Source organism: Indicator indicator, chromosome 24, assembly GCF_027791375.1.
Source record: "Indicator indicator isolate 239-I01 chromosome 24, UM_Iind_1.1, whole genome shotgun sequence".
NCBI lineage: Eukaryota > Metazoa > Chordata > Aves > Piciformes > Indicatoridae > Indicator > Indicator indicator.
In genome coordinates this window covers 10552935-10567468 of record NC_072033.1, presented here as the reverse complement: position 1 = coordinate 10567468, position 14534 = coordinate 10552935, and the positions used below count along the sequence as shown (strand labels likewise).

The following is a 14534-nucleotide window of genomic DNA, read 5'->3' as shown; positions in this document are numbered from 1 at the left end:
TGGTTTTGTCAGAAATTTCCACCAACAGAAAAGGGGAAAAGATAAAACAGTTCCTCCTCATTCTAAAGTGAGACAAATTCCAAGGACAGATCACTAATCGTCTTACAATCTTTCTGAAGAAGCATCTGTATTCAGAGGTATTCATAGAGTTATAATGTAATCTAGATGAAGAAATCAAGCTCACATACACTTAATAAATTTAATTAAAAGTTCTGTTTATTTGCTGGGATTTTTTTTTTTTAGTAACAAAGAGCTACCCAGCTTGCAGGGAGCTTAAGACACCTTAATTTTTCCTGGAGCACTGAAGAAATGTCATGTACACTCCAAAGGCAAATTGAAAACCCTGACAACATGCTGGTTCTCTGAACTATCAGAAAAGATGCCACCCTTAACAGCTTCAGTCAGCTACAGGCACAACAGGTCTGTGGCAGGATCAAAACTCAAGAGTCACGCACGCAGCAAGTACACAAGCAAATACCTGTTCATCCTCACATCTTCACTCCCACACGAGCTCTTGCCAACTTCCATTCAAGTTTGACAAGGGAAAAGGTCTGTGCTTGTGGATCTCTCTCAAGATTTAGGACCTGACATGTTTTTTAAATTCCATAACTTCATACACTTCATAACACTCCCTTTTATCATAAACTTCATAACACTTCCCTGTTGGGAAGTCATAGATGGCTGTTTGTGAATAGGTAACTTTGCACAACTTAGCCATGCCACACTACACTGTGTCTGGTACTGGCATAAAGAAAAACAACTTTAAATTTAGCACTGAAGAACATGTAAAAAGAGCAAAGAGTACTTCATGCTCATCCAAGTTCATCCTTTACTCAGCTGACATGTTGTAAATTAAAATACCAAAGTCATGTTTAGAAGCATGTTTATCATCAAATTTCCAAGTCTTTGTACATTACAGTATGCCCCAAGGCGCTTTTAATTGTATGCCCAGAAAGCATGTCCAGAGGGCAATCAGTCCATTTACACACCGCTTACTCTGCATATAGCCTCTCACAGGCACTCTTCTCAACTCACTGCATTACCAGATCGGCTCACAGGTAAAATTTTATTTCATCTATCCACACAAATATTTTGTGATAGTCTCTTACTGTGATTAAAAACAGAAAATGCTTAAGAATTTCTATATTAAATTTATGCCTATTTCCTGTTTAATTCAGCTGACAGCTCTTCTATTTAAACAGAAATTGAATTAATCTGTTCTTGTTCTTTAAGATTGCTCTGAGGAAAACTAAGAAGATCTATCAAGAGAAATATAGTCACAATTTCTTCAAATGAATTCTAAACATGAACTTATGAACCTATTAATATTGCATGGAGGGAATTAACTGGATAAAATACAAGTGAAAAATAAAGCATTGGAATTTATTTCACATGCTAAGCAAATTAATAATAAAGCAAAACACAGGTTGATTTTTTTGTACTATAAAACAATTCCATTATGGAAAAGATGTGCAGATATTGTCAATGTCTGGATTATAGATGCTCCAATTTAAGGAGGTACTTTAGGAGCTTTCAACAGAACTATGTAAACACGTTGGTGAAAGCACTGCAGAATTCAAAAGGCACACTCCTTTAATTTTCTAGCCCCAAATAGCTTCATCTCATGCACATAATACATTTTATTTTATTGCATGTAACAAACTGAAGCACAAGAAGTAATAGCATCTCCATTTTCTCTGCAGTTAGAAATTGCTGTTTCTGGCAATAAATCTGGTGGGACAAGAGTTGTTCCCACAGATGTTGCCACGTTTAAGAATCAGGGGTAGCAAGAAGCACTGCAGCAAAACAAATCAAGAGACTAATCACTATACAGAAAAGCAATGCTAACTAGTAAAGCTGCTTAGCTCTTACACTTTGTCTCATTTCTGTTCACAGAAGTCAGAAGGCAGACTGGCTTTTTTTTCCTTCTTGTTTAAATACAGATGTACTCATTATTTAGCCTATATTTAAAGTCAAGGCACTGTAATATTACTGTTCTTCTTAAAGACTGGCCTAAATATGTAATTTTACTAAATATAGGATTAACAGTTTATGAAATTCCTCCTACTGACAGATGCTGTTAGTTGATAGCTTTTTACTTTCTTCAGGAACACGCATTCTCAAGCTTTTTCCTAAAAATTAAAGCTTGGAAAGAAAAGAAACTCTAAAACAAGGTGAAAAGTAGGAGCCTTAACCAATATTTGAGAAAAAGGAGGACAAATAGACAAATTACAAGTATGCAACCTTCACTACTAAACAGTAAGACAAACTTATACTTCAGTTAAAATACAAACTGCTGCTGTAAGTTATCAAAATCCAACCTACTGCATAATACTTAAATTGGTATTACTCAAACTTTGTGCTTATTAGTTGGCATCCATTAAATATGTTGACTCCTGATATGCACAGTCTGTGTTACTTTTTCTAAACAGATGATTATTGTATGTAAGTAACTTTATACATCTATGTTTTAAAAATAATTCTATTTTATTTCATTACCAGCCAGGCAGTGTCACTTTTCCTACATTTCCTTTCTACCCATGATCTTTGTTTTAGATGAAAGAGCAAAGTTCCACTTAAATGAAGAGTGTATTAATTTTATTAAATAAGGTATTCTAACTGCATGCACAAAGTATAGCAAAATCAAAGGCTTATCAAAATACATTTTTGCAAAAGAAGCTTTTTCTTTAATGCAGCTGTTGAACTAAGTAATTGTTTCCAGTCACTACACATCCTGTTCTGTGGAAGCAGTGAGCTGGTAGTTTTTGAGGATATTATTTCTTTTTTCCAGTTTTAATATGAAATGAACATATTTTTAATGTCTGAATGGTATAGCTAATTAAATAGACTACAGCAATTACTTTTCCTACAGGATGCTACAAATACTTTTTTCACTTCATAAAAGCCCAGGTTCCCAGTCCGTGCTTTGATTTCTGGAAAACTTTAGCAGTCAAAACATGCAGAGCACAAATAGTGTTTTACACCTAAGTGCTTTACACTTAGGTGTAAAAAAAAAAAGAACTTTAATCCGTGTTAAAGATTCTTTATTACATAAACACGCAGAGTTTCTGATTAGACATTTTATTAAAAAATTACTGTAGATTAAAAAAAAAAGTTCTTCTCTGGAAATTAAAAAAGCTGAAGACTTTGTTTTGTGAACCAAAAGAATGAGAACCAGTAAAACGCAAGGTATTGAAAAGCTGTTTGCTCTGAAATCACCTCCCAGCTGCTAAGGGCCACAGACAACCCAAGTCACTGCACTCGCATCCTGGGCTGCCAGAGCCTCTGGATTGGAGCACCAGGGAATTCCTGCACATCCCAAAGCTCTTCTTTCCTGGTAACAGCTACTGTGAAAATTGCATCACAAAAAGGTGGCCATCAGGAATTTGCCTGGGAACCTGAAAGCTGAGTTTTGCAATAGTATTTGGTTTTTTTCATAAAGTAATGTCTAGTCAGCAAATAAGTGAGAAACCGCTTTATGCTTACACTCAATATATTTTCATTTAAATTATTCAAGAAAAAAGCTTTGTGTTAACATATTTCTTAGTATGATGTAATGGGCTAGTTCACAGCCTAACTAAAACTTAAGATACTGCAGATTGAAGCTAAAAAAAAAAAATCTCACTTCCAACAGGTTGGCAATATCAGAATTTGCTAGATATTGCTATTCATTCACGAGAATAAAATATTCGTATCGGGCACTCATCCATGTGGACAAAACCCAGAGGTTTCAGGAGATTCAGTTGCAAATCATTACTAGTTCTACATCTTTTAATTATGAGAAACAGAGATGAAGTGGCTGCCTACCTCAGAGTCCCTATATTAACAGAAGGGTTCAAAAGAACTCTTTAATTAATCTGTACTCAAGAATTTATTTCTGCCATTAAAGGATAAGAAAACCAGCTTTATTTAAGTCCTGTTAAACTCTGACAGGTAAACTCAATTGGATTATCCAGCAGTCCACTTAGAAGAATCTGTGCTGCATAGATAAGATAATGGAGATTTAAAAAAGGAGTAAGTAAAGATTATTTCATAGGATTTAGTACCACATCGTGCTGCTGATACTATCTGTAATACTCCCCATTCCTTTTTGCTAACAACATTAACATTCTTGAGTCAAAAACACTTCACAAATCCACATCTTCTATCAATTTGGCACCTGAAGATACATCGCTAAGGTACATGCATTGTCACTGCTTTACATATAAAAAAAGGAAATAATTAAAAAAAAGAAATAATAATAAAACCCCTACACTAAGAAGTTAGTGATGCTGTCAAACCAGAACAGCTCTCTTCTTCCATGATGTATTTAGACAGGAATAATAACATATCTATCATTATACTCATCGGGGTGATCATCTACAGGGACAGATAATTTTCTTCTGTTGCCTACATAATAAAGGAACAGTTTTGGTAGCAGAGAGAACTCAGTTCACATCTTTTCTTACTGAGTGCGTATTCTCGTGTTACTTTCTTGAAAACTTTGGTGCCAAAGCCATTCTAAGGACCTCCTACCCTACCTCTGACCCTGCTGCACATTAACATATTACACAATTTCTACCCCACTGCCTAAGGGCCATGTCATTTGTAAACCAGCCCTTAAAACTGATCCCTGTAAAAATAACCTCCCCAAAATAGAATAGAGGAGTAAGGGTTACCAGGGCTATTTTTAACCTGGATCTGTTCAATGGTCTGATTTACACTGGGGACCCAGTGGAGGTTTTTTTGGTGCAAGTGAGGGTGGCGCATCATGGTGTGGAGGAGAGGGAAGGGATGGCTGTGGGCAGAGCGGATACTAAGCTAGCTTTGAGGCTGAAGCCAGTATGTGGTAAAGCTCAGCCTCAAGGACATCACTTAGAAACCATAAAAAAAACTATTCAGCAGCATGGTAGTGGGAGATTCAAAATAGCTACAGTACTTTAGGAGAGAGCAGCTAGTCAGAATTTCCTTGGGTATAAAGCATAATGAGCGTAAGGCTATCACTGCCACTTGCAGAAAATTATCTTTTCTTCTACGTACTTTTAATTCATCTATAGCAATGCAAAAATTATGTTTATAGAGGTACCCAAGGATGATGTATTTCCAATACTATGCACTTAAGAGGTGTCATCCAGGGACATTTGAGATCAACACTTGATTTAAAATGTGCAGTTAAAATGTAGGTTCGGTTTTTCAGGAACCAAGCAACTACAGCCTACATTCATATAAACTCAGAAATCAGATACAGATTAGTTCATATATTCACTGGGAGCTGAGGGAGCCAATGATATCCCTTCAAAATTAGTGGCTAATGTATATCCAGTTAAAAACCTCAGCCCTACAAACATTTACATATGAAATAGTTCATCATGCCAACAAAGCCAGCCACTAGTCCAAGTTATGCACACACCTAAACCTCTGTAGACTCAGGGCTTAAAAAGTTAAGACAATATCTTTGCTCAGAGAAGAAAAACTAGTTTTATCAGAGCACTGTTATTCCTGAAGTTGTGAGTCATTCAACTCAAAGACTATTCACTGGACTTGAAATTATTTCTGGACCCGGTAAGTATTGGTATTGCTTTAGACATTAAGGGTTTGCTACCATGTATCCTTTCTATATTAAAAAGTTAGTGGTATCATACATTTAAAAAATGACTGCATTAGGATTGAATGGAAGAAGAAGAAGAAGAAAAGAAAAAAAAAAAAGCCCTCTGAGATAGAGGGAAATCAAGTATTTCAGTACAAGGTAGGTCCCAGGAATGTGTTACAGCATTGTTACAGACCACAACCTAAACCATCACAAAACAATGGGCAGCATGAGAGCTGTGGGCATGAAGCCAGTTCCACAGAACACAGGGTGGAGTAAGGAGCCACTGTCTTTTCACTCGAATATTCTCGTAAAACTATCTTCAAAGCCTATTTTTGTTCATTCTGCTAGCAGGACAGATCATCTATGAAGGGATCAAATATTCCTATGAATAACACTAACAAGCATCAAAATTAAAGAGGTGTCAAGTTAAAAAAAAAAAAAAATCCAGTAAAATTCTCTCTTTCTTTAAGATGAAATTACTAATATGACAATTCATAAGCCAGAAGAAAAACATATGTTCCCCCTCCCATGAACCTGTCTATGCCTGCAGAACTTTGAAAATGATTGGAGTTGAAGACTGCAACACCAGTACTTCCAATTACTTGCGAATAGCACTTCTGCATGGTACATGAAGTATGTGGGTTTGGTTGGTTGTTTTGTTCTTTTAATAAAGGCTGACCAAAGCAGAGAAACTCCCAGAAGCAGCAACAGTTACAAAAAGGTAATTGTCATTGGTTTCACAGACTGGCTTGTTCAATTAATGTTTACAAACCAGAGTTACAAAAACCTTGCTGCTGTGGTGAAAGCTATCCCACATCTCAATACTATTAGCACTTGCACTTTCCTTTCAAGCATCTAGGACTGACTACTGCTGGATACAAAATTCTGGTGTAAATCATGATTTTCATACTACATCACTGTAATTTCTAGCCTCAGTCCTCTGGAACAGTGCACTCAGTATACAAGCTTTGGAACACTCCCGTATTACTGCAAGTACAACATACATCACTGTAATTAATAAAAATATCTTCTCAGTGTTCAAGAGTTCAGTGCTTGCAAACTCTTATTTTCATGGGCTTCTGCTACTAGCTTGTTGAGACAACAGTAGAAATTAAACACAGTGAATGGGCACAAAGTTGTACCATCAACCAAATTAATTACACTTTCTGCATTTACTCAGGGACTGCTGGCATTTTAAATGATTAACTAGGACTGGGTGGGTTGGGGCAAGGACACAGTGTGTGGAGCCCTTGCAGAAAGTCTGGCTGACACAGCTGTGAGAGAACATGCCTGAATCAGCAAGTAAACTACTATTCTTCTAAAACAGAGAAATACAGTATCACTGAATGCCAGCTAATCATCAACAGACTGCTGTGTCTATCGTCACTCCTTCTGGAGCAAGGCAATTCCAAACAATATCCATATTAACTCTAGTTCAGTAGAGCACAAGAAAGCAGACAAGAGTCACTGTTCACAAAGGACCAGCTTGAATATTCTAGTGGTGTTGCCATACACCTTATTTGATTAGCACTGACCAAAGCCACCTATGACAGTCATTCCCAAAGAGCAGCTCACTGTTTTTTGTAAATATTTACTACAGTGCAGCGAAATATAATCATTTGCAAAAATGCATGACTGCAGCTGATCTGAATTAGATACTTACCGGTGGGAAATCAAAGTCTATCTGGTTAGCTAAATTTAAGATGTAGTCGATTCGAAACTGGTTCTCTGGATTGGCCAGTTCAACTGGAGGTGCCAAATTGCCCATTGCTGTCACTATTGTCTGCAAAGAAACAAAAATAAAACATTGCAGAGAGTGTCTAAATATCTAGCCTTGAATAATTTAGAATAGCTCATAAGTTTACCTCTATAGCTTCTTTAATGTTGTTTTTAATATCCTGAATTTTCATTTTCTTCTCCCTGTAATGAAGAAATACATTATTAAATCCATAAGCCATAAAAGCAGAATATTTTTTGAAACAGAACATTAACCTGGAAAATATTCTATCAAAACTGTATTGTCACATTTGGCTGAAACGCTTGCAGTCACTGAATATTACAAGTCTTAATTAAATATCTCACAACTTTTCTACTAAAAAAGTAAACATATATTTGCATCCAAACCCCAGTATCCAATTATGCTTAAATAAAAACTGACTGCAGTTGTAGACTGGGACTAAGACATTCTACAAAACCAAACAGATTTTGATTAATTTGAATGCAAAACACTAGAGATGTGGAAGTTATTTAGAAAAGCATAAGCTGGAAACAGAGAAGAAAAAAAAAAAGAAAAAAAGGTAAGTCATTAGAAGTAGAAATCAACCAAAGGAGCCTAAAGAATCTCAAAATACGAGAAAAATGAAACACACAAATTACATCATAGCAGAAAAACCTAGACCAGAGAACTCAACCTGCCATTCAAACTAACAGTTTGGGTACAAAAATAAATAATAAAGAACTAATCCAAGTAAGTAACTTTGCCTTTAAATGACAAGCAGAAAAGTAGGCTAGAAAACCACTTGGAATGTTCTCTATGAGCATTATCATTTGGGATTAAATGCAGCCAAATTAGAAAGCATAACAGGCTCAAGATAGCAGGAGTGCAAACCATTGCCTCTGCTGTATTTGTATTGTATGTCAAATCTGACAATAGTTATTTTCAACACTAAACAGTGCAATCAACTGAAATGCATGATCAAACATTTGGCATAACCAAAAATTCACATCCTAAAGGTATTACGGGTATTGAATCTGTAAATTATAACATAATTGTAATGCACTATGACAGAACTTTTACATTATTAGTTTCTTGCTATACACAGCATAAAATTACTACTTTGAGGTAAACCAAGTTAGCCATGTAATTACTGAAGAAACCCAACTAAATGATCTAAGTGACCTTCAAATCTTCCTTAACCTGTTTGAACAGAATGCTTTCATTAGCTAAATATTCACACCAATTACTTTTTTACATTTTTAAACCTAACATTTTCCAAAACAGTAATCCCAGAGACATTAAACTACCAACTGTTTTCTTTTTTTACCCTTTATAAGGTAGTGCTCACTCTGTCAGCTTACATATCAGAGCTTGAAAACCTCATTTGAGTTAATTAAGTATACATATTGCAAAGGGATTTTTATCACTTTTTACTTTCTATAATTACCCACAAGCAAAATGAAACCAAAAGCATATTCACCAATCAAGAATGCAGAAGAGCAGAAAAAAAAAAGGTACTGGTTAAATAACAAAGCAGACACAGATGTCCAGGAGTGGTGGGAATTTTGGTTCTCAGGTGAAAGAGTAAAGCAATTCTTGAGAAAGACAGGGTCAAGGAACACACTACTGTTCCAGCCGCACGCTACACTGCATTTTACATAGAGACATGAAGGACCTTACTATACATTCTGCAGTTGTGAAGGCATGGCTGCAATGCAAGCACTGCTCTTACAGATGGAAAGCAAACAGCAGCATCAACCACCTCGTTCAGGATGACTTAGCTGTGTAGAGAACATGCCTGTGTAGAGAACAGCAGAACCCTACCAAACAGAAACACAATTGCTCCTAAACATCAGCCCCTCATCACTGACCACTGCATGTATTCTCAAAACTCTGGGGAAGGGTGAGAAGATCAATAAAGCTTGATGCATCAAGAAAATGAAGTGATCAATCATGAGATGTAAATTCTTGTTTTCCTTAGTTCTCTTGATCTACCTATAGACAACATTATTCCTGAAGACTACCATTTTTTTGCTTTAGGGATTTGGCATTGCTGATGGGAAAAAGGCAATGAGCCAAGAAAGGCTAAAAGCACTAAACCAAGGAAAATAAATAAGACAGGAAAAGAGAGGAAAAATGGAGGTCTTTTCACCCTCTTCAATGCTTTCTATTACCCCAGGTCTTAAGAAACTCTCCATTCCACAAACCGAGACTTATGGTAAACGTACAAATACTGTATTTTTCAGTTAGTGTACATATGGTTGCAAAAACATCAACTTGGTTCTTAAAAAATTATGTTTCTTTATTAACAATATGTTTATGGTTTTTTATTTATAAACAATGGTACGAAAGCAGGGAATGTTTACTGATGACAGCGTGAGCAATGCAGCTTCATTTTGCCTTCATTTCAGCAGGGTCCTGAACTTAATGAACATGTATCCTGATCCTGCTGCATTGAGATCAAAAGGGCAATTGATATGCTGAAAGTTAAGCAAGACACCAGTATTTTTAAAGGATTAAGTAGAAAATACTATTAAGTCCTTTTGGTTCGTTTTGGAAAATGATTACAAAGAAGTTCAGAAAGTCTTCTGTTTTGCTTTTGTTGAACACTTGTGGGGTAACCATCTCAGACCATTAGCTAAGCACCCAGTTACCTGAATCTTCCATATCATGCAATAGAACACATTATTTTTATTCCAGGTCTAGGTCAAACTTTCACATTTACACCTCTTCACTGATCCTCATGCTACCAGCAGCACTGCAAAGTGATAATGAATATGGAGTGATGTAAAACTCCAGCAATTAACAAACCGCTTGTTAACCATCATCATTTTTACAACAAGGATACTCATAGTTCCTATTTCTGGTTTTGTTGCCATGGCCCTATACCATGCCTGGTAAACAAGGAATCTTATTACACAGCAATGAATGTATCATGTCATTTTGTGTTTTGTAATGTTTACTAAGCATAAATTTTCCATGACAATGAGATACTTTACTCTTCTGGAACTCAGGATGTTCATCAATCACCCATCCAATGGCTTACACACAACTGGAAACTAATTTTATTCAGGGAATAATGAAGTGTAGTAAGCAAAAGCTAAGCCCCCTCTCTGATGTCCCTTTGCTCTGCCAGAAATGTTTTTGAGAAATTTCAGCCAGGTTTCACCACAAATTCCCCCAAAGTAATTGAACTTTATTTTCCCCAATGACAAAGACTGAATATTCAACTTAGAAACAGATTTTTGCTTTTTACTTTCTTATTCCCAGGTGTTGGCACAGTGGCCAAAACTAAAGAGAAAAAAAGCTGGGCTCCCAAAATGTTTTCCTCTGGGACAGACTCCGTGGATTGGGAATGGCACTGTGCTATCCTGGCTAAAGAATGACTGATGTCTCTGCAGGCCTGTTCTGCATCTTTAGATGCCATGGGTTAATAAGGTCATATTTTTAATCTTGTTTAAAACTTTTGCTTAGGCTGTGTAGGGTAGGCCAAACAAAGCATTAAACTCTATTAGTTGAGGATTATAAGAAAAATCTCAAATCCTGCTGTTTTCAATATTTAAATGGGCCAAAGCAAAGCTGCACATAGCTTTCAGGAAAACTAATAAAGTCTGTTTTAGGTACTATAAAAAGAGATACCATTTTAATTCAAATAACATGAAATCAGAATGACATCGAAGGTCAGTAAAATCAAATACTCCTTGAAAACCAACCTAATCAGTATTTAGTAAAGACCATTTCAACCTGTGGCTCAGCTTTACTATTAAAATTGCAACATTTTTACCCAGACTTTATCAAATCTTATTTAATGAAGACATAACCAAACAGATTCTCAGAAAGCAAACTAATTTAATTTTAACCTTCATTTCTGGTTTACCTTCCAGGTAATATAAATAACCATTACCTGAAGCTTAAAAGAAATATTTGTAGTTCAAAAAAGAACATTCCAGATGACTAAGGACTGAGCTCACCCAGTATGAACATCTCACAGGTAGAAAAGAAGAAAAACATTCAGTGTTGAAATGACCAGTGAAATGAAAACATGTTAAAGAATTAAAAAGTAAAGTAAAAAATGCTGTGACTCCTTTATGCCATTACTCTAAATTTATGAAAGCAAGTAAGTTTGAAATGCTTGGTCACCACTAGCCAGTTAAGAAGCTAAATGCCAATGTTCTATTCAACAGGAAGAGTTTGGAGAAGATTTAAGAGAAAAATATACAGCAAAAAAAAAGGGGGGGGGCAGATTTTATGATGAGAAATCAATAGATTTCTTCAAACCCAACAAGATCATAAGATAGCTAGAAAAACAAAACACGTAGAATGTAAAGCAACAACATTTTTTTTTCCCTTTAGAAGGAAATATGTCATGATAATGCAGGACTATCATTTTAAGATATATCAATTACATAAACTAGTTGGGAAACCCTCCCTGTATATTCCCTAAATCCCCAGGAATCTCCACACTTCAAATGCAGGAGTATTTTAGAAAACAAAGATTAGGTGTGTCAGAAAGAACACTGAGGAGGTGTTTAATTTATGCTGTGGGATGCATTATTTGAGTGAAAGTAAAGTCTTTGATCAAACAATATGCAACAGGAAAAGGCTTTTGATGAGGGTAAATGATGATTGCCAATTAATCCCCCTATGAACACGGCCTATAAAAGGAGCATATCCTGGAACATAAAGACTTAAACGTGAATACAAAATACTGGAACATTCTTTGTATATTATGGATAAAAATGCTGGCTTTCATGTTTGAAAAATGTCATTTTGTTCATCAATTTGTCTTCTAACACATGATTTCCTACGTGTAGCCTTAGCGTAACAAATAATGGTTTGCAGTTTAATAGTGTATATATGTTATTTCACCACAAGTCAGTCTGTTTTGAATCCTGAAGGGTATGTATGTAACAGCATGGGCAGAACACAACATGGACACCTACTACAATGACACCTACTTAAAACGACTGACTTTGTATTATATAATAATACCTCAAAACCATCTTTTCATCAGTTATGGTCTCAATTTTTTGTAGTTCTCAGCATGCTGTGGCAAATGAAAAAGCAGAAAGACTCTCCTCAAACTTGTATTGCAAGATGTACATGCCTGGAGAGTATATATAGATCATTTTAATAAGGCATGTTAAAATGCAATCACGTAATGTTCATACGGAACATTAGCCTTTGTCTTTACAAGGCTGCAAACAGCCTGGCTTCCATCATCTTCAGTGATCAGGATAACGCATAAATTACCTTTATTTCTTTAACACTGTCAAACTTCTCTCACTCTTGAGTTTGCTGACACAACAACTCTACCTAGTAAAAAGCTTCCCTTGCCCATGTAAAGTACTGCCAGTTAAGTGAATCGATTTGAAAGGATAAAAGCTAGGTAAAAAACAATCTTATGAAGCAATTAATTTGCCTCTGGCTCTTCTATAGGAGAAAATGACATGGGTTTGTTTGAACACAGGTGCATCCTGGTTTGCTTTCAGGTATTACCAACAAATGTGAGTTCACAGTAAAGTAGCCACAGGCTGTCCCCCCGTTCTGCTCACCTTCAAAAGCCCATGGCAAATACACATTGTGAGCAAGTTAATACATGAATTTCATTCTGAAACACAATTCAATTCTTTGACAGGCACTCATGCACTTCACAGGCACATGAGTTTTAAACATTGATATTCATGTAAATACAGTGTCTTTCATGGATTTCATAAACATCCATAAAATCTGCATGTGTCCTGAACCTTATGGAAGTTAACAAATACGCAAACAACACTACCCACCAATCTACCTCACAAGAATAGAGCAGTGCAGTCAAGATCTCAGACACAAGACTGCAAGGAAACTCAATTAAGATTTTGCTACTGATCCACATCACAGAAATTCTTTAGTACTTTATCATTCAATAGTAAGATAAATTTGGTTTAGCAGCCGCAGTCATTTCTAACAATACATGGCAATTATCTCAAAATATACATCGAGAGGAGCAAATGGGGCAGAGGCCAAGTTAGAGGCACTTGAAAAAGGGGGAAAATAGGTGCCTAGAGTATTGAGAGTAAGGCTGAATTAATTCTTCTTAGACCTGTGACAGAGTACCAATTTTGCTGACAAAACTGTTAAAACGCAATAGCAAAACCCCCTGAATCTCTTTTGCAAATCAAACTCCTCGTTTATATCAAACCAGAGACACCTCAGCAATTCTGCCAACTTCAAAGACGTTTTCTCTTTTGCACTGGATGAGCAGACATGGTACCACAGGGTAGGAGCTATCATGCCATCAGCTGCGCAGCAGTGACTCTGTACAGCTTCTGACAGGAAATACAGTTTAGTTGGGTCCTCACTTGTAACAGAACTGAAAGAGATTTTCTAACCACATTAATACTTAGTTCTTGATAACTCTGTCAACTTGTAAGATAAAATAAAGTTACCCAAAGGCATAGCTAGCTGACAAAATGTAATCTAAAGCATTCCACACAGTCAATGCCATGCTGGACCATGTACCAAACATCTCACTGAAAGCAACAGACCATTCTTGCTGCTGGATACAGAAATGTAGTTTCCCCTCCCTAATACTATTGTTCTTCCTCTTACATCAGCTTTCCCCACACCCCCCAAAATCTACTCCACTTTCAAGGTACTTGGTTTTATTTCTCTGAGATTCTGGGTGACAACAAATTTTATCTTCCAGCTACCATACATGAAGATTTTATGCAAAGAAATAATAATAGAAAAGAATACCTATGAAAATAAACTGATCAGTTTCTCTGTAAATAGCACCTTCTGGGGAAAACCAACCAACCAACCAAAAAACCCAAACCCAAAACAAACCAAAAACCCACACCAACAAAACAATGAAGCAAAACAATAAACCAAAACCCAGCAGATTGAGTAATTTTGTCACAATAGACTTTAATTTAAAGATATGGTTAAAAATTATGTTTCACAGAGTTAATTGTGACCTAAATGTTTTGGGAAAACTTAGTTCAATTATGCCCTGAAGCATAACCACTTTCACACAAACACATGATGTAATATATAGAAAGGACAATACATACAGGGTATCCACAAATTCCCTTTTAAGTACTGGAAAAAGCACTATAAACTGCTTTGCTATTGCTTGTTTTAATACATGACAATATTTACCTCTATGAGTTAGGTGAATGTCTTACTGTGTAGCCATAAATAGATGAATGTATGATAAAAAATATAAATGCAAAGAAGTACCTTCTATTTACAGAACGACAC

The 14534-nt window shown here is 36.0% G+C and overlaps 1 protein-coding gene across 3 annotated transcripts in view; it reads right to left on the bottom strand.

Moving 5' to 3' along the window:
• The window catches only part of GNAS (GNAS complex locus), a 143999-nt gene that overhangs the window by 43326 nt on the left and 86139 nt on the right, over nt 1–14534 (bottom strand). For 2 of the 3 annotated variants that reach the window (XM_054392028.1, XM_054392029.1), the window contains exons 3-4: nt 7435–7489; nt 7233–7352 (exon numbers count right to left, since the gene is read on the bottom strand). In XM_054392028.1, coding sequence (XP_054248003.1) covers nt 7233–7352; nt 7435–7489 — 175 coding nt within the window. The remainder of the gene's footprint in view (nt 1–7232; nt 7353–7434; nt 7490–14534) is intronic. The other variant, XM_054392030.1, reaches the window with a different exon arrangement.